At 41.4% G+C, this 27,391-nt stretch overlaps 1 protein-coding gene and 1 long non-coding RNA gene across 2 annotated transcripts; one reads left to right on the top strand and one right to left on the bottom strand.

The window, feature by feature from the left end:
- Window positions 1–128: 128 nt before the first annotated feature.
- LOC137798827 (alpha-tectorin-like) lies at window positions 129–17,111 on the top strand. Its single transcript, XM_068595789.1, has 13 exons — window positions 129–211; window positions 833–1,067; window positions 1,611–1,767; window positions 2,453–2,543; window positions 2,673–2,735; window positions 2,884–3,086; window positions 3,989–4,120; window positions 5,067–5,257; window positions 11,908–12,056; window positions 13,130–13,375; window positions 14,378–14,540; window positions 15,718–15,828; window positions 16,219–17,111. Exons 1-12 carry the CDS (start codon window positions 129–131, stop codon window positions 15,826–15,828), a joined length of 1,824 nt encoding a protein of 607 aa, XP_068451890.1. The 3' UTR covers window positions 16,219–17,111.
- Window positions 17,112–18,040: 929 nt separating this feature from the next.
- On the bottom strand, window positions 18,041–27,385 carry LOC137798887 (uncharacterized). Its single transcript, XR_011079399.1, has 2 exons — window positions 26,398–27,385; window positions 18,041–22,530 (listed from the first exon to the last, which is right to left on the bottom strand). It is a non-coding gene; the product is annotated as an uncharacterized lncRNA (long non-coding RNA).
- Window positions 27,386–27,391: the final 6 nt, after the last annotated feature.

Genomic DNA, 27,391 nt, shown 5'->3' with positions numbered 1-27,391 from the left:
TCTTTTTAAAGGACGAGTCCACAAAGAGGCCGTAATAACTCGTCTAAACATCAGAAGCATGTCCACTGTGATGATCCTTGTTGTTCCGTCTCTTCCAGCCCTCTGACTGACCTCTGACCTCCTCCAACATGCTTCACCTGCGGCTCTACCTGACCGCCGCGCTCCTTGTCAGCACCTGTGGCTCCACGGAGCTTTGCCAGGGAGACAGCAAGTAAACACGCCTGCTTCATGTTTGGTAGAAAGTGCTGTAAAAAAGTTTCAGGAAGTAAAATCTCATCACCGAACAAATTACTCAAGTTCTCTACCTGCTAAAAATATAGGAAGTAGTAGGAAGGAAGAATTGAAGAAGCTCTGGCTAAACATTTACCACTTTAATATGTGCAATAGTCCAATACACCATTTCCATCACCCTCAGTTGTATCTTGTGTTCATTGTTAATTAGTAAATGTTAGCATGCTACTATGGTCAACTAAGATGATGGACATGTTAAGCATTATGAGTATTAATCAATCCCACAATCCTTGGTGCGAGAGTGTGTAAGTTCCAGGTGCCATTTTTTTGAGGAAATACATCTAAAATTGTTAAAAGTGAAAATAAAAAGGATTCGGCACGCAGCTTATATCTTTAAAACATTAGCTTGTCATTGTCACCAGTAAGCATGCTGGTGTTAGCATGTAGCTCCTCATAAAGATGCTAGCATGTAGACTCTTAGTGTTTGTTTCTGGAGAGGTGTGTCATCAATATAACAATATCAGTCTTCAGCAAATCTGTTTTTATTCTAACAATGTGTTTTTTTGTGTCTTTTTTACCTGTCCGTCCTCACCTCCGCCAGGTGCACCATGTGCACTGTGACCGGGCGCTCTGTCATCGATATCCAAGGCATGCTTGACTTTGCCAAGGATCGCTGTACGTACGCGCTGATGAGCACCACGTCAATCCCAAATTTCCACGTTCAGGCAACGTTCCAGGAACGACGGCGTAAAGATATCTACTTTTTGGACCGTGTGAACCTTTCGCTAACCGATCAGAAAGTTCATATTACTCTGGAACAAGGTGGGGTCGTTCAGGTAATCTACCCAGTGCCACAGTTTTAAACAGTAGTGAAATGTTAGCATTGAATCAAATATATTTCAATAGCACATTGAAAACAACATGGGTTGACCAACATGCTTTACAGACATAGCAGACAACAACGTGGAGTTTAGGGGATAAAACTTCTCATCAGCGTTCTGCGCTTACTGAAGCTGTGAGAGGGAAAAAGGAGTTATAGAAGTCACCGATTTAGCGAGAAGTATAGCTGTGTATCGTCCATAAAACATACGAGATGCTTCCTACTGAAAGGGGCCCAGAGGGGGCATATATACAGATAGTGACAGAAGTGAAGAGGCTCAGGAACAGCGCCCTGAGGGACCTCGCAACCCATTGTTCATGTCTGGTGTAATAAAATGCTCGATGGATTTCTACTTCTTTAGAGACGTTCTCGTCTTCCGACCACTAACACTACACGTCACACTACCGCTATGGTGCCAACACCCACATATGCAGCAATTTTAAGTGTCGATATTGATTTAGGTATCAATCTGACCTTCCCCCTTTCTGCTGTGACGAAGCTGGACGGCGTACAGATGCAGCTCACCGCCAAAGCTCGGCTTGTTCACGGCGTGGAGCTGTCCAAGGACCAGACCGGAGTGACCGCCAAGAAGTCCCACTTGAACTACGCGATGACTGTCTTCTTTGATGGCTACACGGCACAGATACACATTAAAGGTGCAGAACACTCAATTATCAATGATTACATGTTGGGAGTTCAGGTTCTGGTTCTGCCACGTCTTGTTTTTGTGTGGATGGTTAGGTCCCCAGTTGGAGAAACAACATGGTCAAAGACGGATTAATCAGGACCTTAAAGGGGCAAAATGTAAAAGTGGAAGAAACAAAGGGAACAGAGCAAGGTGGACTAAACTCATAGAACACAGGTGATGCAAAAAAAACAAGGTAAAATTACAAAGACAGGAAGGCAAACAAACAAAAATACACGAGAGACAAGAAACTTAAAATTAGGAAACAGGAAACAGACTAAACAAAAACCCAAGATCATGGCGGCTACAGGCCGAAGATGATAAGATAGCGGTGTCATTTTGACCGTTTCTCGGAGTGTTCTTGCCCTGCTGCTATTTAGAAGTTGCCATCTTTTTTTCTCTTTTATAACTGATGACTATATTTACATTTTGTGAAGCTAGAAGTGAAACGCTGCCCCCTGTGTGTTTGGAGCAGGTGGCTAAAGATCACACAGTGATCGGTGATGAAGCCCAGAAAATAATCGCAGATATGAATCTAAAACAAGATTGGTGATTTCCAAGAAACAATTCAACTTGAAACATCCTGATGAAGTTTAACTGAGCCTTACTCATTTCCCCTCACTTGCATATTGATCACACACTCTCTCCTGAACCAGGACCGAGTGGACAAACTCCATCTGTGAAAGGTCTATGTGGCAACTCCCTCATGCCTTTCAGTGATTCGTGGCTCTCTGTGAAGGAACCCGGGTAAGACCTCCATCAGAACCTGCATCCCCTCCTGGATGATGAATTTCTCACATACACTGTCTGGGGCTTGAACAAGACGATGGGGTGTTCGGGTGCTTTGTGTTCATGGTGTTTGTTGCCTCCTTGTAGCTGTGAGACTCCACATGAGGACACCACCGACAGCACGATCGACTGCAAAAAAATGACAGAGCGGTGAGCGGAGATGCACCCGAACACATAAGAAACATACGAACAAAGGGTCTGATGTAATCAATGCACGCTCAGATAGGACGTCTTTATTCGAGTTGACGACTTTGTTATTCCATTTCCCACTTTTTCTTTCCCTGCCTCAATGGAGCAGCTGTAATCTCCTGATGCAGGCGCCCTTCACGGCCTGTCAGAGCTACGTGAACAGAAACCCCTACTTCAACGCCTGCACCGACACTTTGTGCAAATATCCTGCCACGGACGGCCTCGACTGTCAGTTCCTGGAGGCCTACGCCAGGGCCTGCAGCCTGCACAGGAACGACATACTGGGCGGCTGGAGGTCAAAGGCCAAGTGCAGTAAGACGGCCCTCCGGTGTTTGAGTTATGCAAAAGAAGGGATGAGATGATTGAAATGGTCACTAGCTCAGTTTAGCGTGCTAACATTTTCATTGCTAGTTAGCTGATGCCAACGATAGTTTTGCAGGTAAAATTTGACCCCTTGATGTCGGCCAGTCATTAGGATTTATTCTCTAAGCAAGATGAGTGATAATCAAAATCAGGTTAGTTGCCAAGTAGGTTATTTACTAAAGGTGCCGTGACTTGGACGCCTCCACCCTCACGTCAATGAGAGTGGCCGCCCTCATGTGATGGCAAACAGATTTAGCTCCACTTCACCCTGCAGAACTGGCTTTACCGCCTCTGTGATCTTTGCTGAAGCGCATGGTTTGAGTGTCGTAAAGGCAGCCGCTTCAAAACAATCTTTCCCGTCCGCCTCAGGGTCTTGGTGGCGTGCAGGCTCAGGATTGTATGGCAGCCAAAGAGAAACGTCTCGACAACCCATAATTATTAAGACGTTTCAGTTGAAGCCTATAATGTCCACATCACGGTGGCTCCAAGTTCAGGGAGGTCACAAAAAGGGAAAAACCATTCAACCAATATTCAAATCCATCTATTTTCGTGTATGGCGGGCTGACTTTGCTGTCCAGAGAGCTACGCTGGCAACATTTCCTCTCATGTGGTGTCTTAAATGTTAAATTCAGAGTAAATGGTAAATTCAGAGAATTCAAATGTTGTATAAAGCCTAAACTTCAACAGTCTAGGGGGACCATCAGGGCGATGGAAAAGTAATTCACTTCAAAACAAACAAGACTATCTCGAGCACATTCAGTTCCACCTATTGTTCTGCATGGTTACCTCACAGACCCTGACAGCTCTCTCTCTCTCTCTCTCTCTTTCTCTGTCTCGCTCTGCAGCTGCAGGCCCAAAGGCTTTCTGTCAGGACCGGTTCTGCAGCACTGACGAGTTCTGCGGCGAGAACAGCCACGGCAACGCGACCCGCTGCCACTGCCGGGCCATATTCGCCGACCCATACAGAACCAAGCATGCGATGGGTAAGAAGGCCGTGACGCGCTGCGGTATTTTGCTGAACTCAAGTTTGATTTTTACGACACCAACTGTCATGTTTAACCTTTTGGAAATCATGCACGAAAATCCCTCCCGCGCCCATTTTAAGTCCCAGCATGCCCCATTCAGACAATCTTTCGGCATAAAATACATAATATTTCCATTTCTTTAACCGAACGACACAATTTTTTGACTGAAACTCCTTCCTAACAGGACAAGGTTTTGTTTTATTGTGATTTTTGTTGCCGATTCTGATTCTTTAGGTCCTAATCTTTCCAAAAAGGTCTTATTGACGCTCCAGGAGGCTTTTTTGGCGGATCTGGCTCATATCATGCTTGATGTTCATAGTTACCATCAAAATATATTTTAAAAGTGATTTTTTTGCAGATATAAATTTTTTTCTCAAGACTTTCCTACGACGACTTAAACAGGGTAAAAGAGGTCTGGAGACAAAACGGGTTAAAGGTCGTTTCACAATTTGCTCGGTTGTGAGTTACTGTGATCAAAGCGCGGTCTCACCTTCTACTGCATCACTATACAATAAGTAGGAATGTTTGTGATGTGGTGTAAAAAGACTATCAGGTCAAATATCGTGTGAAAAATCAAAATATGAGAAAAAAATTGGGCGAAGTTGCTTCGTTCAGAGAGCTGTTTATGACCGCTTTAGCTCGTTCCTGGCGTGCTAGCAGTTAGCTCGCCTGCAGCTGTTGTCATACTGGCAATCATTAAGCTTCCAGCACCATCTATTTTACCAAGACATGTGGATGAACCTTTTATTTCAAGTGCAACTAGGCCTTAAAATCAATGAGGCCAGTAAATTATATTACATATTTTCATAGTTTAGAGAGCTCAGTTGGACCTTTTTGATTCAATAATAATAGAGGGCCTCTAACACTGATTGGAAAACGGTAAATGAATGTTTCCGGTGTCCAGGTGACGCGGTGGTCTGTGACAAGACCTCTCGATCGGTGTCTCTGGTGGCTTGTCTCCTGGAGGACAACGGCATCAGCCCCTCCGACTTGCAGCTCTACGACAAGACCTGCCGAGGTGAGATGGACAAAGTGACCCACATGGTGAAGTTGGGCTTCGACACCAAGACCAAGCCCTGCGGGACCATGATCAAGGTGAGCGGCCGAGTGATTGTTACGTTATTTTCATTGTGTTGCTTTTGTCTGAGTAGCGTGGGTCTTTGTGTAGCTTCATGCTGCTCACAGATGTTATTGAAGGTGGGCGTGTCTTATTGAAGGTAGGCGTGTCTTAATAAAGATGGCCATGTCTTATTGAAGGTGGGCGTGCCTTATTAAAGGTAGGTGTGTCTTATTAAAGGTAGGTGTGTCTTATTAAAGGTAGGTGTGTCTTATTGAAGGTAGGCATGTCTTAATAAAGATAGCCATGTCTTATTGAAGGTGGGCGTGTCTTATTGAAGGTAGGCGTGTCTTGAAGGTGGGCGAGTCTTATTGAAGGTGGACGTGTCTTATTAAAAATGGCCATGTCTCATTGAAGATGGACATGTCTTATTAAATGTGGGTTTGTCTGATTGAAGGTAGGCGTGTCTTAATGAAGGTGAGCGTGTCTTATTGAAGGTAGGCGTGTCTTATTGAAGGTGAGCGTGTCTTATTGAAGGTAGGCGTGTCTTATTGAAGGTAGGCATGTCTTATCGACGGTATGAGTGTCTTATTGAATATGGGCGTGTCTTATTGAAGGTAGGCGTGTCTTATTAAATGTGGCGTGTCTTATTGAAGATGGACGTGTCTTATTAAATGTGGGCGTGTCTTATTGAAGGTACGCGTGTCTTATTGAAGGTACGCGTGTCTTATTGAAGATGGGCTGTGTTATATTGAAGGTAGGCGTGTCTTATTGAACGTAGGCGTGTCTTATTGAAGGTAGGCCTGTCTTATTAAAGGTAGGCGTGTCTTATTAAAGGTAGGCGTGTCTTATTGAAGGTATGCGTGTCTTATTGAAGATGGCCGTGTCTTATTGAAGGTAGGCGTGTCTTATTGAAGGTAGGCGTGTCTTATTGAAGGTACGCGTGTCTTATTGAAGATGGGCATGTCTTATTGAAGGTAGGCGTGTCTTATTGAAGGTAGGCGTGTCTTATTGAAGGTACGCGTGTCTTATTGAAGATGGGCATGTCTTATTGAAGGTAGGCGTGTCTTATCGACGGGAAGAGTATCTTATTGAAGGTGGGCGGGTCTTATTGAAGGCAGGCGTGTCTTATTGAAGGCAGGCCTGTCTTATTAAAGGTAGGCGTGTCCTATTAAAGGTGGACGTGTCTTATTGAAGGTGGGCGTGTCTTATTGAATGTAGGCGTGTCTTATTGAAGGTGAGCGTGTCTTATTGAAGGTGAGCGTGTCTTATTGAAGGTGGGCGTGTCTTATTAAAGTTAGGCGTGTCTTATTAAAGGTAGGCGTGTCTTATTGAAGGTGAGCGTGTCTTAATGAAGGTGGGCGTGTCTTATTAAAGGTGAGCGTGTCTTATTGAAGGTGGGCGTGTCTTATTAATGTTGAGCGTATCTTATTAAAGGTAGGCGTGTCTTATTAAAGGTGAGCGTGTCTTATTGAAGGTGGGCGTGTCTTATTAATGTTGAGCGTGTCTTATTGAAGGTAGGCGTGTCTTATTGAAGGTGGGCGTGTCTTATTAAAGGTGAGCGTGTCTTATTAAAGGTAGGCGTGTCTTATTGAAGGGAGGCGTGTCTTATTAAAGTTAGGCGTGTCTTATTAAAGGTAGGCATGTCTTATTGAAGGTGGGCGTGTCTTATTAATGTTGAGCGTATCTTATTAAAGGTAGGCGTGTCTTATTAAAGGTGAGCATGTCTTATTGAAGGTGGGCGTGTCTTATTAATGTTGAGCGTGTCTTATTGAAGGTGGGCGTGCCTTATTGAAGGTGGGCGTGTCTTATTAAAGGTGAGCGTGTCTTATTGAAGGTGGGCGTGTCTTATTAAAGTTAGGCGTGTCTTATTAAAGGTGGACGTGTCTTATTGAAGGTGAGCGTGTCTTATTGAAGGTGGGCGTGTTTTATTGAAGGTGGGCGTGTCTTATTGAAGGTAGGCGTGTCTTAGTAAAGGTAGGCGTGTCTTATTAAAGGTAGGCGTGTCTTATTAAAGGGAGGCGTGTCTTAATGAAGGTGAGCGTGTCTTATTAAAGGTGGGCGTGTCTTATTAATGTTGAGCGTGTCTTATTGAAGGTAGGCGTGTCTTATTAAAGTTAGGCGTGTCTTATTGAAGGGAGGCGTGTCTTATTAAAGTTGAGCGTGTCTTATTGAAGGTAGGCGTGTCTTATTAAAGTTAGGCGTGTCTTATTAAAGGTGAGCGTGTCTTAATGAAGGTGGGCGTGTCTTATTAAAGGTGAGCGTGTCTTATTGAAGGTGGGCGTGTCTTATTAATTTTGAGCGTATCTTATTAAAGGTAGGCGTGTCTTATTAAAGGTGAGCGTGTCTTATTGAAGGTGGGCGTGTCTTATTAAAGGTGGACGTGTCTTATTGAAGGTGAGCGTGTCTTATTGAAGGTGGGCGTGTCTTATTGAAGGTGGGCGTGTCTTATTAAAGGTGGACGTGTCTTATTAAAGGTAGGCGTGTCTTATTAAAGGTAGGCGTGTCTTATTGAAGGGAGGCGTGTCTTATTAAAGTTGAGCGTGTCTTATTGAAGGTAGGCGTGTCTTATTAAAGTTAGGCGTGTCTTATTAAAGGTGAGCGTGTCTTATTGAAGGTGGGCGTGTCTTAATAAAGGTGAGCGTGTCTTATTGAAGGTGGGCGTGTCTTATTAATGTTGAGCGTATCTTATTAAAGGTAGGCGTGTCTTATTAAAGGTAGGCGTGTCTTATTGAAGGGAGGCGTGTCTTATTAAAGTTAGGCGTGTCTTATTAAAGTTAGGCGTGTCTTATTAAAGGTGGACGTGTCTTATTGAAGGTGAGCGTGTCTTATTGAAGGTGGGCGTGTCTTATTAAAGGTAGGTGTGTCATATTAAAGGTAGACGTGTCTTATTGAAGGTAGGCGTGTCTTATTGAAGGGAGGCGTGTCTTATTAAAGTTGAGCGTGTCTTATTGAAGGTAGGCGTGTCTTATTAAAGTTAGGCGTGTCTTATTAAAGGTGAGCGTGTCTTAATGAAGGTGGGCGTGTCTTATTAAAGGTGAGCGTGTCTTATTGAAGGTGGGCGTGTCTTATTGAAGGTGGGCGTGTCTTATTAATGTTGAGCGTATCTTATTAAAGTTAGGCGTGTCTTATTAAAGGTGGACGTGTCTTATTGAAGGTGAGCGTGTCTTATTGAAGGTGGGCGTGTCTTAATAAAGGTGACCGTGTCTTATTGAAGGTGGGCGTGTCATATTGAAGGTAGGCGTGTCTTATTGAACGTAGGCGTGTCTTATTGAAGGGAGGCGTGTCTTATTAAAGTTGAGCGTGTCTTATTGAAGGTAGGCGTGTCTTATTAAAGTTAGGCGTGTCTTATTAAAGGTGAGCGTGTCTTAATGAAGGTGGGCGTGTCTTATTAAAGGTGAGCGTGTCTTATTGAAGGTGGGCGTGTCTTATTAATGTTGAGCATATCTTATTAAAGGTAGGCGTGTCTTATTAAAGGTAGGCGTGTCTTACTGAAGGGAGGCGTGTCTTATTAAAGTTAGGCGTGTCTTATTAAAGGTGGATGTGTCTTATTGAAGGTGAGCGTGTCTTATTGAAGGTGGGCGTGTCTTAATAAAGGTGAGCGTGTCTTATTGAAGGTGGGCGTGTCTTATTAATGTTGAGCGTGTCTTATTGAAGATGGGCGTGTCTTATTAAAGGTAGGCGTGTCTTATTAAAGGTAGGCGTGTCTTATTGAAGGGAGGCGTGTCTTATTAAAGTTGAGCGTGTCTTATTGAAGGTAGGCGTGTCTTATTAAAGTTAGGCGTGTCTTATTAAAGGTGAGCGTGTCTTATTGAAGGTGGGCGTTTCTTAATAAAGGTGAGCGTGTCTTATTGAAGGTGGGCGTGTCTTATTAATGTTGAGCGTATCTTATTAAAGGTAGGCGTGTCTTATTAAAGGTAGGCGTGTCTTATTGAAGGGAGGCGTGTCTTATTAAAGTTGAGCGTGTCTTATTGAAGGTAGGCGTGTCTTATTAAAGTTAGGCGTGTCTTATTAAAGGTGAGCGTGTCTTATTGAAGGTGGGCGTGTCTTAATAAAGGTGAGCGTGTCTTATTGAAGGTGGGCGTGTCTTATTAATGTTGAGCGTATCTTATTAAAGGTAGGCGTGTCTTATTAAAGGTAGGCGTGTCTTACTGAAGGGAGGCGTGTCTTATTAAAGTTAGGCGTGTCTTATTAAAGGTGGATGTGTCTTATTGAAGGTGAGCGTGTCTTATTGAAGGTGGGCGTGTCTTAATAAAGGTGAGCGTGTCTTATTGAAGGTGGGCGTGTCTTATTAATGTTGAGCGTGTCTTATTGAAGATGGGCGTGTCTTATTAAAGGTAGGCGTGTCTTATTGAAGGTGGGCGTGTCTTATTAATGTTGAGCGTATCTTATTAAAGGTAGGCGTGTCTTATTAAAGGTAGGCGTGTCTTACTGAAGGGAGGCGTGTCTTATTAAAGTTAGGCGTGTCTTATTAAAGGTGGATGTGTCTTATTGAAGGTGGGCGTGTCTTAATAAAGGTGAGCGTGTCTTATTGAAGGTGGGCGTGTCTTATTAATGTTGAGCGTGTCTTATTGAAGGTGGGCGTGTTTTATTAAAGGTAGGCGTGTCTTATTAAAGGTAGGCATGTCTTATTGAAGGGAGGCGTGTCTTATTAAAGTTGAGCGTGTCTTATTGAAGGTAGGCGTATCTTATTAAAGTTAGGCGTGTCTTATTAAAGGTGAGCGTGTCTTATTGAAGGTGGGCGTGTCTTAATAAAGGTGAGCGTGTCTTATTGAAGGTGGGCGTGTCTTATTAATGTTGAGCGTGTCTTATTGAAGGTGGGCGTGTTTTATTAAAGGTAGGCGTGTCTTATTAAAGGTAGGCGTGTCTTATTGAAGGGAGGCGTGTCTTATTAAAGTTGAGCGTGTCTTATTGAAGGTAGGCGTGTCTTATTAAAGTTAGGCGTGTCTTATTAAAGGTGAGCGTGTCTTATTGAAGGTGGGCGTGTCTTAATAAAGGTGAGCGTGTCTTATTGAAGGTGGGCGTGTCTTATTAATGTTGAGCGTATCTTATTAAAGGTAGGCGTGTCTTATTAAAGGTAGGCGTGTCTTATTGAAGGGAGGCGTGTCTTATTAAAGTTAGGCGTGTCTTATTAAAGGTGGACGTGTCTTATTGAAGGTGAGCGTGTCTTATTGAAGGTGGGCGTGTCTTATTAAAGGTAGGTGTGTCATATTAAAGGTAGGCGTGTCTTATTGAAGGTAGGCGTGTCTTATTGAAGGTGGGCGTATTTTATTGAAGGTGGGCGTGTTTTATTGAAGGTGGGCGTGTCTTATTGAAGGTAGGCGTGTCTTATTAAAGGTAGGCGTGTCTTATTAAAGGGAGGCGTGTCTTATTAAAGGTGAGCGTGTCTTAATGAAGGTGGGCGTGTCTTATTAAAGGTGAGCGTGTCTTATTGAAGGTGGGCGTGTCTTATTGAAGGTGGGCGTGTCTTATTAAAGGTAGGTGTGTCATATTAAAGGTAGGCGTGTCTTATTGAAGATGGGTATGTCTTATTGAAGGTAGGCGTGTCTTATTAAAGGTGAGCGTGTCTTATTGAAGTTGGGCGTGTCTTATTAAAGGTGGGCGTGTCTTATTAAAGGTGGGCGTGTCTTATTAAAGGTAGGCGTGTCTTATTGAAGGTAGGCGTGTCTTATTAAAGGTAAGCATGTCTTATTGAAGGTGAGCGTGTCTTATTGAAGATGGTATGTCTTAATGAAGGTAGGCGTGTCTTATTAAATGTGGGTGTGTCTTATTGAAGGTGGGTATGTCTTAATGAAGGGAGGCGTGTCTTAATGAAGGGAGGAGTGTATTAATGAAGGGAGGCGTGTCTTAATGAAGGTGAGCGTGTCTTATTGAAGGTAGGCGTGTCTTATTGAAGGTGAGCGTGTCTTATTAAAAGTGAGCGTGTCTTATTGAAGGTGGGCGTGTCTTATTGAAGGTAGGCGGGTCTTATTGAAGGTGAGCGTGTCTTATTGAAGATGAGCGTGTCTTATTGAAGCCAGGCGTGTCTTATTGAAGGTGGGCGTGTCTTATTGAAGCCAGGCGTGTCTTATTGAAGGTGGGCATGTCTTATTAAAGGTAAACGTGTCTTATTGAACGTGAGCGTGTCTTATTGAAGATGGGCGTGTTTTATTGAAGGTGGGCGTGTCTTATTGAAGGTAGGCGTGTCTTATTGAAGGTAGGCGTGTCTTATTGAAGGGAGGCGTGTCTTAATGAAGGTAGGCGTGTCTTAAAATCCAGATGAGTCTTTAACATCTTTAGTCTTTACCTTCACAGATCAAGACTCACATGTGTCAGTAACATGTGGACCAAATAACAAGTTAATAGCTCATTTACATGATTTTCAAAAAATTATTCTTTTTTGACGATTTCCGTAATTTTGAGCCTTTTTTCAGGATCCCCCATGATGCCTGTTTTTAGTTTCATGAGAAGTTCTATAAAATAAAAGAAGAGTACTTCAACTTGCCTTGTGTTGTTGTATTGGAATATATTTTCAATAATATATATGTTTTTTAGGTATATAATGTATGTATGTATAATAATAATAATAATAATAATAATAATAATAATAATAATAATAAGGTGTATATATATATATAGCTGCAGATTCAATGAACTCATTTTGGGGTTTTCTCGCGGTCACATTGTCTGACTATCTTTGAACTTGCAGATGAACAACAAAGGCGAAGTCGTCAACAAGAACGCCGTCATGGTGGGGTCCACCGGCGAGGAAATGATCGACTTCACGTGTCCCTTCCTTCTTCCAGACATTAGCATCAATTTCTCGGTGAAGATCAAAGTAAAAAGCGGCGTCAGCAAGTGAGTCCTCGGTTAAAATAGACAAAACACGTGTTAGTGTGTGTTTTGCAAACAATTCTTTCTTTTTTTTTTACAATCCGTTTGCTCCCATGAGATTGTTACGCAACGGAAACGTTGTTCAATGCTCCAGTAAACGATCTAGCAAGCTAATGCTAAGCTAGCTAGAATTTAGAGTCAACGGCATACCGTATAGTTGACGAACAGTAAATACAGTTTGACAGTATGTTTAACAGCATTAACCATTAATTCATTAATAATTAATTAAATACCCAAAATGTTTCAAACCTTCACGTAAACCTCCACTGACCCCAAAATATAAACTAAAAAATACCATTCTGTTAAAACAAAAATCCCTTGAAATGAAGAACACATTTGTACCCGATGATTTTCTAAATCAAAGTATATTTTATTGATATTAATTAGTAGTATTACAAATATTTAACCATTCAACAAATGTTATGACTAGAAATATGCTGTTAAGACTGTAACTTCAAAAGTATTTAAATGAAATTATCTAAGTACCAAATTTAAAAGTACACATGAGGCAGATTGGCTCGCTTTAGAAAATATATATTATATTACTGGAATATAATTAAAAGTACTTCTAATTATAAGTACAGATGGTAAAAGTGAAGCTTAACCAATAATAATAATGCATCCTCATTTATTCGTTGATTTATTTTGTAATAATAATAATAATCTAAACCAAGATTCAATACAGTTGTACTGTCATGTGCACAGATAACAGAGAGTACAATGAAAAGGCTTTTAGGTCCTCCTTACACACAGAATTACAATAAACTGAAGGTAAAAAATGTTTTAATTAGCATTAAGAAAACAAAAGAACATTGCGATAAATGCTAAAATTTGAGAACAGTATTGTTTCACCGAGTGTATAAAGCGCACTGTGCATTGTTACAAGTGTAATCTGCAAGGCAACAAGTCACTAATGGTTTTAAATGAACAGTAGTGGAGTAGAAGTATAGCGTTGTTTAAATGGAAATACTTAAGTTGTGAGTCTCTGGAGGTTTGAAAGCTTTGTGTCTGAGAGCTGACGTGAGTTTTCTCCGCAGGACCACTGTGGCGTACGTCACCTCCGGCGTTTGGACCTACACTCTGACCATGAAGGCCTTCACGGACGCCGGCCTCACGCAGGCCGTGACGCCGGCGACGCCGCTCCGCCTCAACCAGAAGATCTGGGTCGAGCTGAAGACGCACGGCGTGGACCAACCCACCGTGACCCTGGTGACCAACAGCTGCTACGCCACCAACGAGCCGTCGCCCAACGCCCCCCTGACCTACTACCTCATCAGCAAAGGGTGAGAGAGAGAGAGAGAGAGAGAGAGAGAGAGAGAGAGAGAGAGAGAGAGAGAGAGAGAGGTTCCCACTGCTAAAACTCATTTATTAATTTATTAACCCAACAAAAATAGAGAAGTAAAACAATACTTTGTGTCGGATGATAGAGATGATTTAGTCTCGCTCACACCAGGACGATGATGCAGGTCGTTATTATGATCATTATTTCTTTTGCATTTGTCACAAATCATCATTAAATTGGTTGATTTTGATCTATTATGTCAATGTTGTGTTTACGGCTTGTTGTGCTGCCCCCTAGTGGACAAACACTGCACACACTCGTTTACCTTGTGTTACGTTTCAGTCACAAACTCTCAATAGTTTAACTTCCAACAAACTGAATAGGGATGAATGGATAGATGGATGGATAGATAGATAGATAGATAGATAGATAGATAGATAGATAGATAGATAGATAGATAGATAGATACCCTTTACAGTATTAATAAAGCATCCATATATATATATCCATATATATATATATATATATATATATATATATATATATATATATATATATATATATATATATATATATATATATATATATATATATCCATATATATATATCCATATATATATATATATCCATATATATATATCCATATATATATATCCATATATATATATCCATATATATATATCCATATATATATATCCATATATATATATATATATATATATATATATATATATATATATATATATATATATATATATATTACATATCCATCCATCTATATACATATAAAGCACAATGTATTCAATAATAATAATAATTAACTAACACAACAGTAGTCGTGCCGCCAGACAAACAAACATTAATATTGTCTTGAAATGTTTAAAGCGAAACTTAAACAAGGATCTGAAAGGGTTGAAGTTTCGCTCGTGGATTCAGTTTTGAAAACTCTGTGAAAACCCAAAAGTAGAGCCTTGAAGCGGTGACGCTGTGTGTGTTTCTGCAGATGTGCGAACCGCGCTGACGGGAGCGTGAAGCTGGAGGGCAGCGGACAGAGAAGCACCAACGTCTTCTCCTTCGCCCTGTTTCAGTTCATCGGGAAAAATAAAGACGTCTACCTGCACTGCAAACTGCGCCTGTGTGACAAGCAAATCGAGACCTGCGCCCCGGTATGTTACTAAACACACACACACACACACACACACACACACACACACACACACACACACACGCACACACACACACTAAAATACATGCACAGATGGTCCTAAAGGTGTTGGGCGGGGTTCAGGTCAGACCAGTCAAGATCTTCCCCATCTAACTGGGGAAAAAACATTTTTTTCTGGGGCCGAAAGGGGCGTTTTTTTAGAAATTATTTTGTATATATACTTTATGGATGCATGTGTTTGTGATTGTGTTGGTCTGTTTACAATATTAAGGAAGAAAATAAGAGGAAACTAAAGCAAGGGGGTGTTTTTATGTTGAAACTGAAGCGGTTGTTTCCCAAACGACCACAAAAGGTGAAGGAAAACTATTGTTTTAAATCATCATCATATGCTGTGGTTTTAAATATTCCCCTCCACAGGATCAGAGGAATATATGGAAGCCCATTTTCGCCGCATCAAAAATAAGGAAATTATGACCAAAGAAATAAATTATGACAAAAAATAAATAAATAAATAAAATAAGACCAAAAAAAAAAAAAAAATTATGACCCAAAAAAAAATTAGGATAGTAAAATAAATAAATAATCGACTTGTTTTTTTTCGGGAACGAAAAAAACCAAACATCTAAGCAATACGTTATTTTATCACTTTGGTTTTACAAACCTTCATTTAAATGTAAATATGTATTGTTCATACAACAAAACAACTACAAGTCACAAAATAGTCCAATCTGGTTTCAATTTACATAAAAGAGTGAAAACATCATTTCCATCAAGAAAAAGCCTTCAGTTGTCGTTCTGTGCTCGTCTTATAATGAATGAATCCTCCTTCTGCCCAGTGAAGCCCATAAGTCTTTAAACGTGTGTTCTCTCTCCTGACCAGCAGAGGGCGACTCCTCCAGTTGCACTAATATAAATCCACCCACACACAGTTATGTGGGTCCTTTTGATAGTCTTGTTTCCTGTTTTATTTTGTAGTCCTGTCTCGTGTGTCCTCTGCGTCGCTGCACTTCCTGTCCTAGTGGTTCTGTGTTGATTCTCTGTCCTGTCAGCTGATTGTTTCCTGCTGTGTCATCCAATTGTATTTAATCTCCGTTTGTCTCCTGTGTCCTTGTCGAGTTGTACTGTGACTTTGCCAGTCGCTGCTTTTTACTAAATATCTCCCCCTTTCTCTAACAAAGGACTGCAGCAAGGCGGCCAGGAGACGCCGATCTCACGCGAGGCGCAACTCCACCGCGTATAAATACAAAGAACAAAACCAGACCAGCATCGTCATGGCCTGGGGCACTTAGGTGAGACAAAGCTCCACTGCAACTCAAACCTTCTGACTTGTAGCTCGACGTCCGAGAGAGAGAGAGAGAAGGTAAGAGCGCAAAGTCCAATGGACGCAAGTCCTTCCTTCCCGCTGCTGTCAGGATGCACAACCAGCTGAGTCCATTAGACCACAAAACCACTTTAATCCCTCCAACTGGTGCCATGTAAATACTTTTAAGTGTCATTGTGTTTATGTATAATACTACTATTGTTGATTCCTTACTGTTTTTATTCATATTTTTTTATTTTACTATGTCCCTTTACCTGCACTTTACCTGTCTGCTGCTGTAATCCTGCAATTTTCCGACTGCGGGACTAATAAAGGATTATGTTGTCTTATCGGATCTTCACTGTGTTTAACTCTCCAGGGTCGTCTCCTCGGGTTCGTTTCCATGGTGACTCGGACCGGCCCGCATGGCGTAAACCGTCCAGAAAGATTCCCGATGAAGAGCCTGGACGTCTGAATATCTTCAACTTTCTGAACCTCGTCTCTTAAAAAGATTCCGTTTGCATCTCATTGTATGGAAGCCCATTCCCGCCAAAACAAAACAAAACAAACAAAAAAACAAAAAAATTAGGATGGGGAAAAAAAATTAGGAGCTAAAAAAAATAAAAATAAAAATTACGACCAAATTTTTTTTTAAATTAGGACCAAAAAAAGGGTCAATAAAAAAAAAGAATAAAAAAAAATAAAAATAAAAAATTACGACCAAATTTCTTTTTTTAAAAATAGGACAAAAAAGGGTCGATAATAAAAAAAAAAAAAAAAATTTTTCTTTTCTTTTCGTTGACAAAAATAAAAAAACAAACATTTAAGCAATATGTTATTTCATCACAAAAAAGGTGTGTTCACTAACCTCATGGAGGAAGAAATAGTTTAACACAAACTGTGTACAGATCAAAACAAATGAGATGCAACATTTTTTATGAGGGATCCTTAGAGGTGCTGCTTGGTGTATTTTCGACACGCGGCTTTTTATGCTAAGCTAAAATAAGTCACTTTATAACTCTTCATTCATTCATTTATATATTTGCCTTATTTTACACTGGCTGGAGGCCGCGGTCAGCTTGTAACTGAAGTAAAAACAGTAAAATTTGGAGGACATCCACATGATTATGATCATAAGATTCCTTTAAGACTTAAAATAAAGACTTAACTTGAGCTCAAACTGTGGACTCAAAGAGGCCGAGGCATTCTGTTCTGCATCACTTCTACTTCGCTGTCCTTTCCATGCATGAAAAAAAATTATTAAAAGGGTTAATATGGGTAAAAGACGTGTGTTTGAGTCCTTTCATTCATATTTTCTTGACTTTGCACACACTTAGGTCGAAGCTTCTGATCGTTCCAGCGTCCAGGACTAATTTGTGGTTCATGAGACTTCAAAAAGAGGTCCAACCCGTTTAATACATCTTTTTTTTCAGACAATGTGATTTAAAAAAAATCACTTTGTTATTTTTCTCATATCTATGAAAAAAAATTAGGACCAAAAAAAAAAAAAAAAAATTAGGACAGAAAAAATAAAAATTAGGACCTAAAAAAAAAAAAAAAAAAAAAAACTTTTATTCTTTCTTTCTATTGACAAAAAAAAGAGGTCCAACACATTTCTAACATCTTTTTTTCAGAAAATGTCATTTAACAAAAATCTTTTAGAAGTTATGTTGCTCATAACTATGAACATCTAGCGTGGCGTGAGCCACATTCCCCAAAAATGCCTCAAGCGCATCAGAGTTTTTCAAACTACTTTGAATCACAAAAAGCGTCGACATGTCAGGAAGTTTCAGTCAAAAAACAGTCGTTCGGTTTAAACAAATGTGGAGAAAATTACTTATTTTATGCCAAAACATTGTCTGAATGGTGCATGCTGGGACTTAAAATGTTCATCAGCTTCCACGCTTGCTGTGTGTTGTGGTTTTAGAAAAGTGGGCGAAACAGGAAAAGCTCAGGACTTGGAAACGGCGGCCATTTTGTGATTTTCCAGGTACCAGTGGGGAGGGAAAGTGACATGAGAGAACTTAACTGCACTCATGTCAGTTTTCATGAGGTGCAAAGAAGCTAATATGTCTGCGTATGCGTTCCTTTTGTTGTGTAAGTAAGGAAGGTAATTTCACACTTTACTTAATTCCTTGTTTGGTTTTTTATTGAGGCTTTTTAAAAAAAACATTTCAGCAGAAAATAAACACACCTTACTCTGGATTTTCCTGAAGCATTTTTTAATCAAATGTTCATTCGGTCAATACAGTTATTATTTCATCACAGCAGGCTTGCTAGATTTCTTTTATTTATATACATATCTATACATCTATATATAGAGAGAGATGTATAGATATATAGATAAGTCATTTTGCAGCTGCATTAAAACGTAGAACATGTTTATTTGAAGGCGACATCGCGACGAAACATTTGGCGCATCGAGTGTGAGGCGACCGCAGAAGACCCGGAAGATTGAAGAGTGTTTTTTTTTTTCTCCGTAAAACAATTTGCTCGTAATCCAGCGCGTCCTGTGACTCTGGGTTCAATTGTTTATCGCAAACACACCTCTGGACTCGTCTTCCACCGCTCGTGGGTAAAGTGCTGCAGAGAAACATACCGACACAAGTTAATGACCGTTCAGAGACGTGAAGGCCGTCGCATTGGACCGCATTGCACTGGACAAAAAGATAAAAATAAAAACAAGATCTCAGCACAACGCATTAAACTTGTGCTTCAACTTCACAACAACAGCGCCGTCGCAGACCGACACTTTAGCGCGCGGCGTGACGGCTATCACGGTGAGAGGAAGAAGAGAGGAGGCAGGTGGGAAAGATTCTGAGGTTTTAGTCAATAAGTAGGACGCTCGTATCCGTCTGATAAAACATAAAGCTTCAGCCAGAAGCCTGTTAGCTGAGTTTAGCACTAAGCTAACCGGCTAGCCTGCCTCAGTAACAAAAAGATACAGCCAGAAGCCGGTTAGCTTAGATTAGCACTAAGCTAACTGGCTAGCCTGCCTCAGTAACAAAAAGCTACAGCCAGAAGCCGGTTAGCTTAGATTAGCACTAAGCTAACTGGCTAGCCTGCCTCAGTAACAAAAAGCTACAGCCAGAAGCGGGTTAGCTTAGTTTAGCACTAAGCTTAGTTTAGCACTAAGCTAACTGGCTAGCCTGCCTCAGTAACAAAAAGCTACAGCCAGAAGCCGGTTAGCTTAGTTTAGCACTAAGCTAACTGGCTAGCCTGCCTCAGTAATAAATAGGTCCATCTACGAGCACCAATAAACACGTTTGTCTTGTTTGTTTAATCTGTACAAGTGTTAGAGAGTTTAAAGACGCTGGTAGACAGTTTGTGTTTCTGGGCCAGGCTAGCAGTTAGCCCCCGTTTCCAGTCTTTACGCTAAGCTAACTGGCTCACCGGCTGTAACTGCAACACACGCGTGTGATTGACATCAATCTTCCTCGTGTTACACTAAAATGATTATTTCCCAGAAGCGTTGAACTGTTCCTGTAATCAAATCAGTCTCATTATGAAAATAAACACTAAATATATATTTGTGACCAGAAACCTGGATATCGATACTGTGACAACACCATAACAATAAATAATCATCAGTAATGTGGATGTAATGAATTCGTGAACATAAATAATCGAATAGCTGGAACGATCTTGTGTAAAGTTACATCACTTTACTGAGATGCAGCTTTTTGCTGCATGACAGTATCGCAATATAAAAATAATACACAACATCTAATCTCATGTCACAATATTGATATAGAGATATACTCAATTTGCTGAGGAAGACCATGCGATGCGATAAAAAGCTCCAGAACAGCTACTAAACGGACGTGGATCTGCTTTCTCAGACGGATCAGACTCTTTTCTTTCCCCCAAACATTTGACTTTTATTTGCCAGAGTTGTGTTTTGTGACTTTAAATCACTGTAAACTGAATATCTTTAGATTTTGGGCTGTTATTATTAAACTTCTCCGGACCGTGAAGCCGACAGCGCTACACCTCGTGCTAAAGCGTTGATCTCCTCAGACGGAGCGTCACACATAGTTTATCTGGTCTGCATGATGACATCACCTACAATATTTTAACAGCAAGGAACATTCATTTTTTTCCCAAGAGGCACAAAGATCCATATGGCACGTCAAATAAAATAATCTCAGCTCTATGACGGCGACAGACATTAAAACAACAGGATTAAAACAAAAGCAAAACCTTAAAAATAACAGGAATCAACACAATAAGGGTCTGAAATGAACCCTCAGACGTCTCATGAAGGTCAAAGGTGTCGTTTCACAAAATACCATCGATTTCCTTCTTTCAGGTGATTTTTCATGATGTGTGAAACTTGCTGCAGAGAGAGAGATCCATGTATTGACCTTAAAGGATTCCTTTGTGGTGCCTTTGTAGATAAAATACACAAACTACTAATCTGATCCCGTAGAGTGTAAAATAATAAAAATACATTGATTTGAATATCTGGCTGCTGTGGAGAGGTGAACCTGCGTCTTTATTTCATATCGTATGCCTTCAGTTTCTACCTTTTGCTCATCTTTTAAAAGATACTGAAGATGTATTGATGCAAAAACACCATAATAATGTTATCATGACTTAAAATACACTCTAGGTTATTTAAAAGGTGTTGACACACTGACACCACAACCCCAAAGTGTGCGTCCGGGTCATTGTGTGAACACGGTTTCTAAAAGCGTTCAGAGCGACAGAAACTTCACTGAGGAGCTTTTTCTTTAACAAACTCAACCCAGAAAAGCTGCTTTTGCATGAATTACTGTCGTAAAACTAAAAAAAAAAGGTGAGGAATGGACTTTTTTCTTTCTCTGGAGCAAGTTTTCAAATCTGTGCAATGATTTTTTTTAATTTTTTTTTTTAAAGCGAAAGGAGGAAATCTTAAGACGAGAGAAGTGATTGACAGTTAATGAGCCGAAACAAAAACACGCAGAAAGCAGCAGTTCGGGTCATACACAAGTGGAATAATACAAACTTATTGTGGTGCAAAAAAAAAAAAAGCTAAAAAAGCTTTTCTGGTGGGATAAAAAGATTAATTTCAGACCCCCGAGTACAATCGGAGGCGAGCGAATCGTCGGTTCTCCGTCTCTCGCACCAAAAGTGCAGGTTTTGGCGTCGGCGAGCGAGGCCTCGTGTCCGGCGAGAGCGAGCCCGCCTTCATCCTCCCGCCACGGCGAGCGGCCAGAAAGTCTCGCTGACGCGAGGCAGAAGTTCCAGATGGTTCGGCGCTTCCTCGCCTCCCGAGCGAGGACTGCAGCGAGCGCTTACGTCGCGATTCTTTTACATTAAGCGTCAGGTTTTCCATCCAAAAACAGGGCGCTGAGAAATGTAATGAAGGCCAGAAAACCAGCGAAAGATAACGTAAATAAATGTGCCTCCTCATCCAAACCCATGACGTGAGCATCGCTAACAGTGAGCGGCGCTAATTCAGCTAAAATAGTGGAACGAAAGACGCGATGAGGACATGACTTTTACGCTTTAACGACACCGACATGATTGTTTTTGTCTCTTTAGTGAACGTTTTCGTCACAACTTTATACGTTTGTATTTAAAATATATATATATTACAACATTTGTACTTTAAGACGTATAAATCTTCTTTTTTTAATTTGTTTTGCCGTTTCCATCTAGCTTTTAATGAATTTAAAGTGTGCAAAAATGAATAATCTGTGGATGGAAACGACCCTCTTGCAGCATCGCCGTTAGTTTTTGATTATGTGTTGCAGTTTTTATTTAAATTATTTTATTCTCTCTCTCGTGCAAACCGTATGCACGCCGGGTCCGAGGATTTAAACTTAAAAAACGTGTGAAACTAAACGCGTCACACACCAAGACGACAGGCAGCTTGATGTTTTCACTCCTTTCAAGACGCAGACACATTTATAGAGAATTTCTGTTGGATTATTCAGATTTTTTCCCCATATTTTTAAGGAAAAGTATGTTTTTTCGGACCATAATTAATAAAAAAAATGACTTCATTTGAGCGATTGAGTCGTTTCTTTTGTGCGTTTTGTGGCGACGTCTCATGAGGACTTTGAAGATGAACGCTGGAGTTTGGACGGCGAGATTAGTGCCGATATTAAAGATCTTTAGGATCAATTCCACTTCAACATCCAGCGGGATGAAGCAGCCACAGCGGCTCCAAAAAAAACTAAAAAAAATTAAAATTTCAAAACATTCAACCGCCACCGTGACAGAAGCTCGAACTGTCCAGAGTTTTAGAAACGGCAGACCGAGGTCACCTCCGTCCTCTCTTTCCAACCACAGCAACAGATTTTAAAAAAATATTAAAAAGCAGAAATCAAGCAATAAAAAGTAAAAATGATACTTGGAATTCTTTTTCTTTCTTTTTCTCGTCGTTTCACATCTCAGGGAGGCGACGCCGCGACGCGTTCCCGACCGCGGTGTGCAGAACCAGCAGGTTTCCTGGGTCGAGGAACAGGTGGAGGTGGAGGTGGGCGGGGTCAGGTGACGGGTCAGGTGACGGGTCAGCTGCGGTCGACGACCTCGGCCTTCTTCAGCTTGCCCTTGCTGAAGGTCTGGATGGAGCTCAGCAAGGCGGTGCGACCTCCTCCCGATGAGTCAGAGGACGGAGGAGGAGGAGGATGGCAGGAGGACGAGTCCAGCGTCGAAGGAGGAGGAAGAGGGGGAGGAGGAGGAGGAGGAGGAGGGGCTCCTGGGTGATGGAGAGAATGAAAGAAAAGAGTGAGAGACGTCAACGCCGCTGGTTTCTGCTGACAGACAGTTTCCCCAGGAGCTGGTTACACAAAGATGAAGTTAGACTGCTGGTTCACGCTGACGCTTCACTCCTAAACTAGTTTACAGAGAGTTAAAGAGACGCTTTAAACTCATAAACTAGTTTATAAACAGTTAAAGAGACACTTTAAACTTATAAACTAGTTTATAAACAGTTAAAGAGACACTTTAAACTTATAAACTAGTTTATAAACAGTTAAAGAGACGCTTTAAACTCCTAAACTAGTTTATAAACAGTTAAAGAGACGCTTTAAACTCATAAACTAGTTTATAAACAGTTAACGAGACGCTTTAAACTCATAAACTAGTTTATAAACAGTTAAAGAGACGCTTTAAACTCCTAAACTAGTTTACAGAGAGTTAAAGAGACGCTTTAAACTCATTCACTAGTTTATAAACAGTTAAAGAGACGCTTTAAACTCATAAACTAGTTTATAAACAGTTAAAGAGACGCTTTAAGTCACTTTCAGGTTATCAAAAATACATTTTGTTGATTATTTTTAGTCCTTATTCATAAAAGGCCACCTGCAGTTATGAATGAGTTGTTAAATAAATGTGCTTCACCTAGAAACACAAACACTGGCCTCTATTTGTTTAAATGTTGGCAACATGGCAGCATTAAAACTACACAATGAGTTTGCAATATAATCTTGATTGTACATCTGTGATACTCTGACAATAACTAATGTCTTTTTAATTAGTTAAAAGCCATAAAATGCAATATCTGGAGCTCTTATCTATAATCTATGAAGCCTTTCTAAAGCGTGACATCATACACATCAGTGAATGTGTTGTTGCCTGAAGGAGTTTATCTTTGTGAAACCAGACGCTGCATCTCAGAGTGCAGCTCAACTCAATCCACCACAAGTCTCACCTTCAGACCTTCAAGTGACTAAAGAGCCTTATTGTTTTTCAAAAGGCCGAGTGGTTCCTGAAGTAAATGCGTAAATTAAAATAAAACATATGCAGTCATCAGTTACAAATCCTTCTGTTTTTCAATATGCGTTTTTTGACCTACAGTCTCCAGAAGCCATAATGAAATCAGAGCTCTCGAACGTTCAGATCCACCGAGGCTCCGCCCCTTTACAGACTCTGAAGCTCTCTGATTGGTCGGTTCTCACCAGCGGTGGCCTCTGGGACTTTGTAGCGTGTTTATCTCTTAATTTGTGTGTCGTCTTGTGCTGAAAGGAGCTGCTGCTAATGTGTTTCACTCCATTTCTCTGCTTGTAACTCTGATGGTGAACTGAGCCGCACTCTCTCTGACACTTCAGCCATTTTGCATCCCAAACTGGGAAAGAAAAAGGGGCAAAAATCATAATGAAAAAGGCAGCGAGGGCAAAAGCGGCTGAGCGCTGCAACATGGAGGTGATGCAGAGGCCCTCTGTGTGACAGAGCAACGCAATGAAAGCACATCCGTCACTCAGGCGCTCACCAGCTGGGAGGAGCCGCCGCCGCACGCCGCCGCACGCCGCCGCACGCCGCCGCACGCCGCCGCACGCCGCCGCACGCCGCCGCACGCCGCCGCACGCCGCCGCACGCCGCCGCACGCCGCCGCACGCCGCCGCACGCCGCCGCACGTTTAAGAGGATTTTAAATCATTAGAATAATAATAACACACAAGAAGTTAGATTTGATTAATTTCTTAGTTATTTCATTTAATCATATTTCAACATTTCCTGCAGGCGACGGCTTCTCTCCAGGAACTAACTTTCATTTCGTTCGGCCCCCTGGTGGCCGTCAGCCGCCATGACGGCTTCAAAGCGCTGCGCGTGATGAAAACTGTGGTTCGTTATCTGCGGCATGTTTTTAAAAAAGTCTCTGAAAGTTAATCTCTAAATAAAAATGAGTTAAAAACCGGCGGTCACGTATATCAAGCAAATCTCTTCTGGAAGTCAAACTAAAACTGCACTAAGTTACTGATGAAGCAGGAAGTACAACGTCCTAAATAGCACCTAGTTAGTTACCTCGATGGTTAGTTACTTGGTTAGTTAGTTACTTAATAAGTTGTCTAGTTATTTAGTTACCTGGTTAGTCACTTACATAGTTAGACAGCTAGTTTCTTTGTTACTTAGTCACCTTGTTAGTTACCTCGTTAGTTACCTAGATATTACTTACTTGCCTAGTCATTTACCTGATTAGTTAGTTATGTGTCTAGTTAGTTACCATGTTACCTGATAAGTTACTATGTTACTTGGTTAGTTAGTTACATAGTTAGATAGCTATTAATTTGCTACTTAGTTATCTAGTTAGTTACCGGAGTAGTTCGTTACTTTGATACCCGATTAGTTACCTAGTTATTTAGATAGTTAGTTACCTAGTTAGTTAGATAGTTAGTGTTTTTCTGTTCCCATTTTGAGGGAAATGCACTGAAACAATATAAACATATTTTTTTATATATTTACATATTACCAACTTTTAAATAAGTTAGTAAGTAAAAAAAAAATCTTGACATTTTTGCTGGACTGCAGCTTGATTTTCCACGATTGATTTTGTGAGGAAGGAACTCTTGAACAACAGCAACAGGAGTCCTAATTAAAAGTTAATTAAATGAAAAATGTAATGAAGTTCAAATGAAATGCAACTCTTCTGTGACTCTGAAAGCTTTGATGAATACACGTCCAGATCACATGTAAGTCACTGAAAGTTTGAAAGCCTGCCCGTGTAAAGAAACCAATAAAACATTTATCTGGTTCTTTCAACATGTTTATGCACAAAATATTATCTGAATATTAAACAAAACATGTGAAAATAAAGATAAAGATTGAAGGCTTTGTTGACGGGCAGAAGCAGCTCTAGAAGCCTGGGAGGGAAAACACACGGACGTCAGCCGGCAGCAGCGCATCAGAGCCTCCAGTTCAACACGGATCTGACCGACACGACACGCGTCCACCCGGCCCAAAAACACACACACACGAGCAGACAAAGACACAACAAAACACACACAGACAGACCGACATGCTGCAGCCGACCAGACGGACAGATCACAATCTCCAATGAGAACACGGGGTCTGAATCTGGGAGGAGTCGGACTGACGGGGGTTTGGAGATCATTGCAGATTGTGAGGTTTTTAGAGAAGCTGTGCGTACACCCTCCTCTTCCTCTCACTGACTACACCCTCCTCTTCCTCTCACTGACTACACCCTCCTCTTCCTCTCACTGCTGCTGATTTCTGCTTTCAGTCTCTGGAGAAGTGATGCCGGAGCAACTTCTCCCACAAAGTCACTTCAAGGTCGAGAGAGGAAGTCGAGCGCTGAAGGGTCATTTGTGTCCCGTAATGTCCTGTTCTGTGTGTCTCTTGCAACAACAAAAACTGAAAGGAGGAAGTACAGACTTGAATCACCGCCTCGAGGTTGTATCCTTCCGCCAACCTGTTTCAGAAAAATATCCTCACTTCCTCATTTTATCCTTTAGAAGAGACGAGTCTGTGATGTGATGATTAGCATGCAACATTTTTTTAAAGTTCTGTCAAGTGTGTTAAAGCTGCATTCTCTCTCCTGACCACCAGGGGGCGACTCCTCTGGTTGTATAGAAGACTTTGCTTCATGTGTTAAAGCTGCATTCTCTCTCCTGACCACCAGGGGGCGACTACTCTGGTTGTATAGAAGTCTATGCTTCATGTGTTAAAGCTGCATTCTCTCTCCTGACCACCAGGGGGCGACTCCTCTGGTTGTATAGAAGTCTATGCTTCATGTGTTAAAGCTGCATTCTCTCTCCTGACCACCAGGGGGCGACTACTCTGGTTGTATAGAAGTCTATGCTTCATGTGTTAAAGCTGCATTCTCTCACCTGACCACCAGGGGGCGACTCCTCTGGTTGTATAGAAGTCTATGCTTCATGTCTTAAAGCTGCATTCTTTCTCCTGACCACCAGGGGGCGACTCCTCTGGTTGTATAGAAGTCTATGCTTCATGTGTTAAAGCTGTATTCTCTCTCCTGACAACCAGGGGGCGACTCCTCTGGTTGTATAGAAGTCTATGCTTCATGTGTTAAAGCTGCGTTCTCTCTCCTGACCACCAGGGGGCGACTCCTCTGGTTGTATAGAAGACTTTGCTTCAGGTGTTAAAGCTGCGTTCTCTCTCCTGACCACCAGGGGGCGACTCCTCTGGTTGTATAGAAGACTTTGCTTCAGGTGTTAAAGCTGCGTTCTCTCTCCTGACCACCAGGGGGCGACTCCTCTGGTTGTATAGAAGACTTTGCTTCAGGTGTTAAAGCTGCGTTCTCTCTCCTGACCACCAGGGGGGCGACTCCTCTGGTTGTATAGAAGACTTTGCTTCAGGTGTTAAAGCTGCGTTCTCTCTCCTGACCACCGTTCATTACTTGAGATCACAAGCATGAGCTCGACCTCTGCGACCAGGAGACTGCTGGGAAATGAGGGTGTACGACAACTCTGACTTTAAAAACCACCGGTGACCTTTATCATCATCATCATCATCATCATCATCATCGACGTTATAAATCGTTTACTTTACCCAACCACACGGTCAGAATGGTGCATGCTCTATGGTGACGGCACGGGAGAGAGAGAGAGAGGGAGATGAGAGTTATCTGTTCAGTGGACCAATCAGCATTTACACAGTATCTCCAGGACAGAGAGGAGAGGAAACGAGGAGAGGAGGAAATGAGAAGGAGAGGAACTGAGAAGAGGAAACAAGAACAGGAAATAATCAGAAGAGGAAGTTAGGAAATGAGAAGAGGAGACAGACTAATATTAGGAAGGAAACTGATGAAAGTTTTTTGAAATATTCTGTATTGTCAATAAATCCCATGAAAAAGACCAAAAC

Source organism: Clinocottus analis, unplaced genomic scaffold (assembly GCF_023055335.1).
Source record: "Clinocottus analis isolate CAN_PGR_092001 unplaced genomic scaffold, fCliAna1.0.p SCAF_32, whole genome shotgun sequence".
Lineage (NCBI taxonomy): Eukaryota > Metazoa > Chordata > Actinopteri > Perciformes > Cottidae > Clinocottus > Clinocottus analis.
Note: the sequence above shows the minus strand (reverse complement) of the source record. Positions and strands in the feature narration are given on the sequence as shown.

What these genes read in the sequence shown, in the direction of transcription:
- LOC137798827 (XM_068595789.1), top strand. Translation starts at nt 129, where the DNA reads ATGCTTCACCTGCGGCTCTACCTGACCGCCGCGCTCCTTGTCAGCACC. An exon ending in CCTGCGGGACCATGATCAAG is followed by an intron (nt 5,258 to 11,907) that starts GTGAGCGGCCGA and finishes TTGAACTTGCAG; the next exon opens with ATGAACAACAAAGGCGAAGT. An exon ending in TACTACCTCATCAGCAAAGG is followed by an intron (nt 13,376 to 14,377) that starts GTGAGAGAGAGA and finishes GTGTTTCTGCAG; the next exon opens with ATGTGCGAACCGCGCTGACG.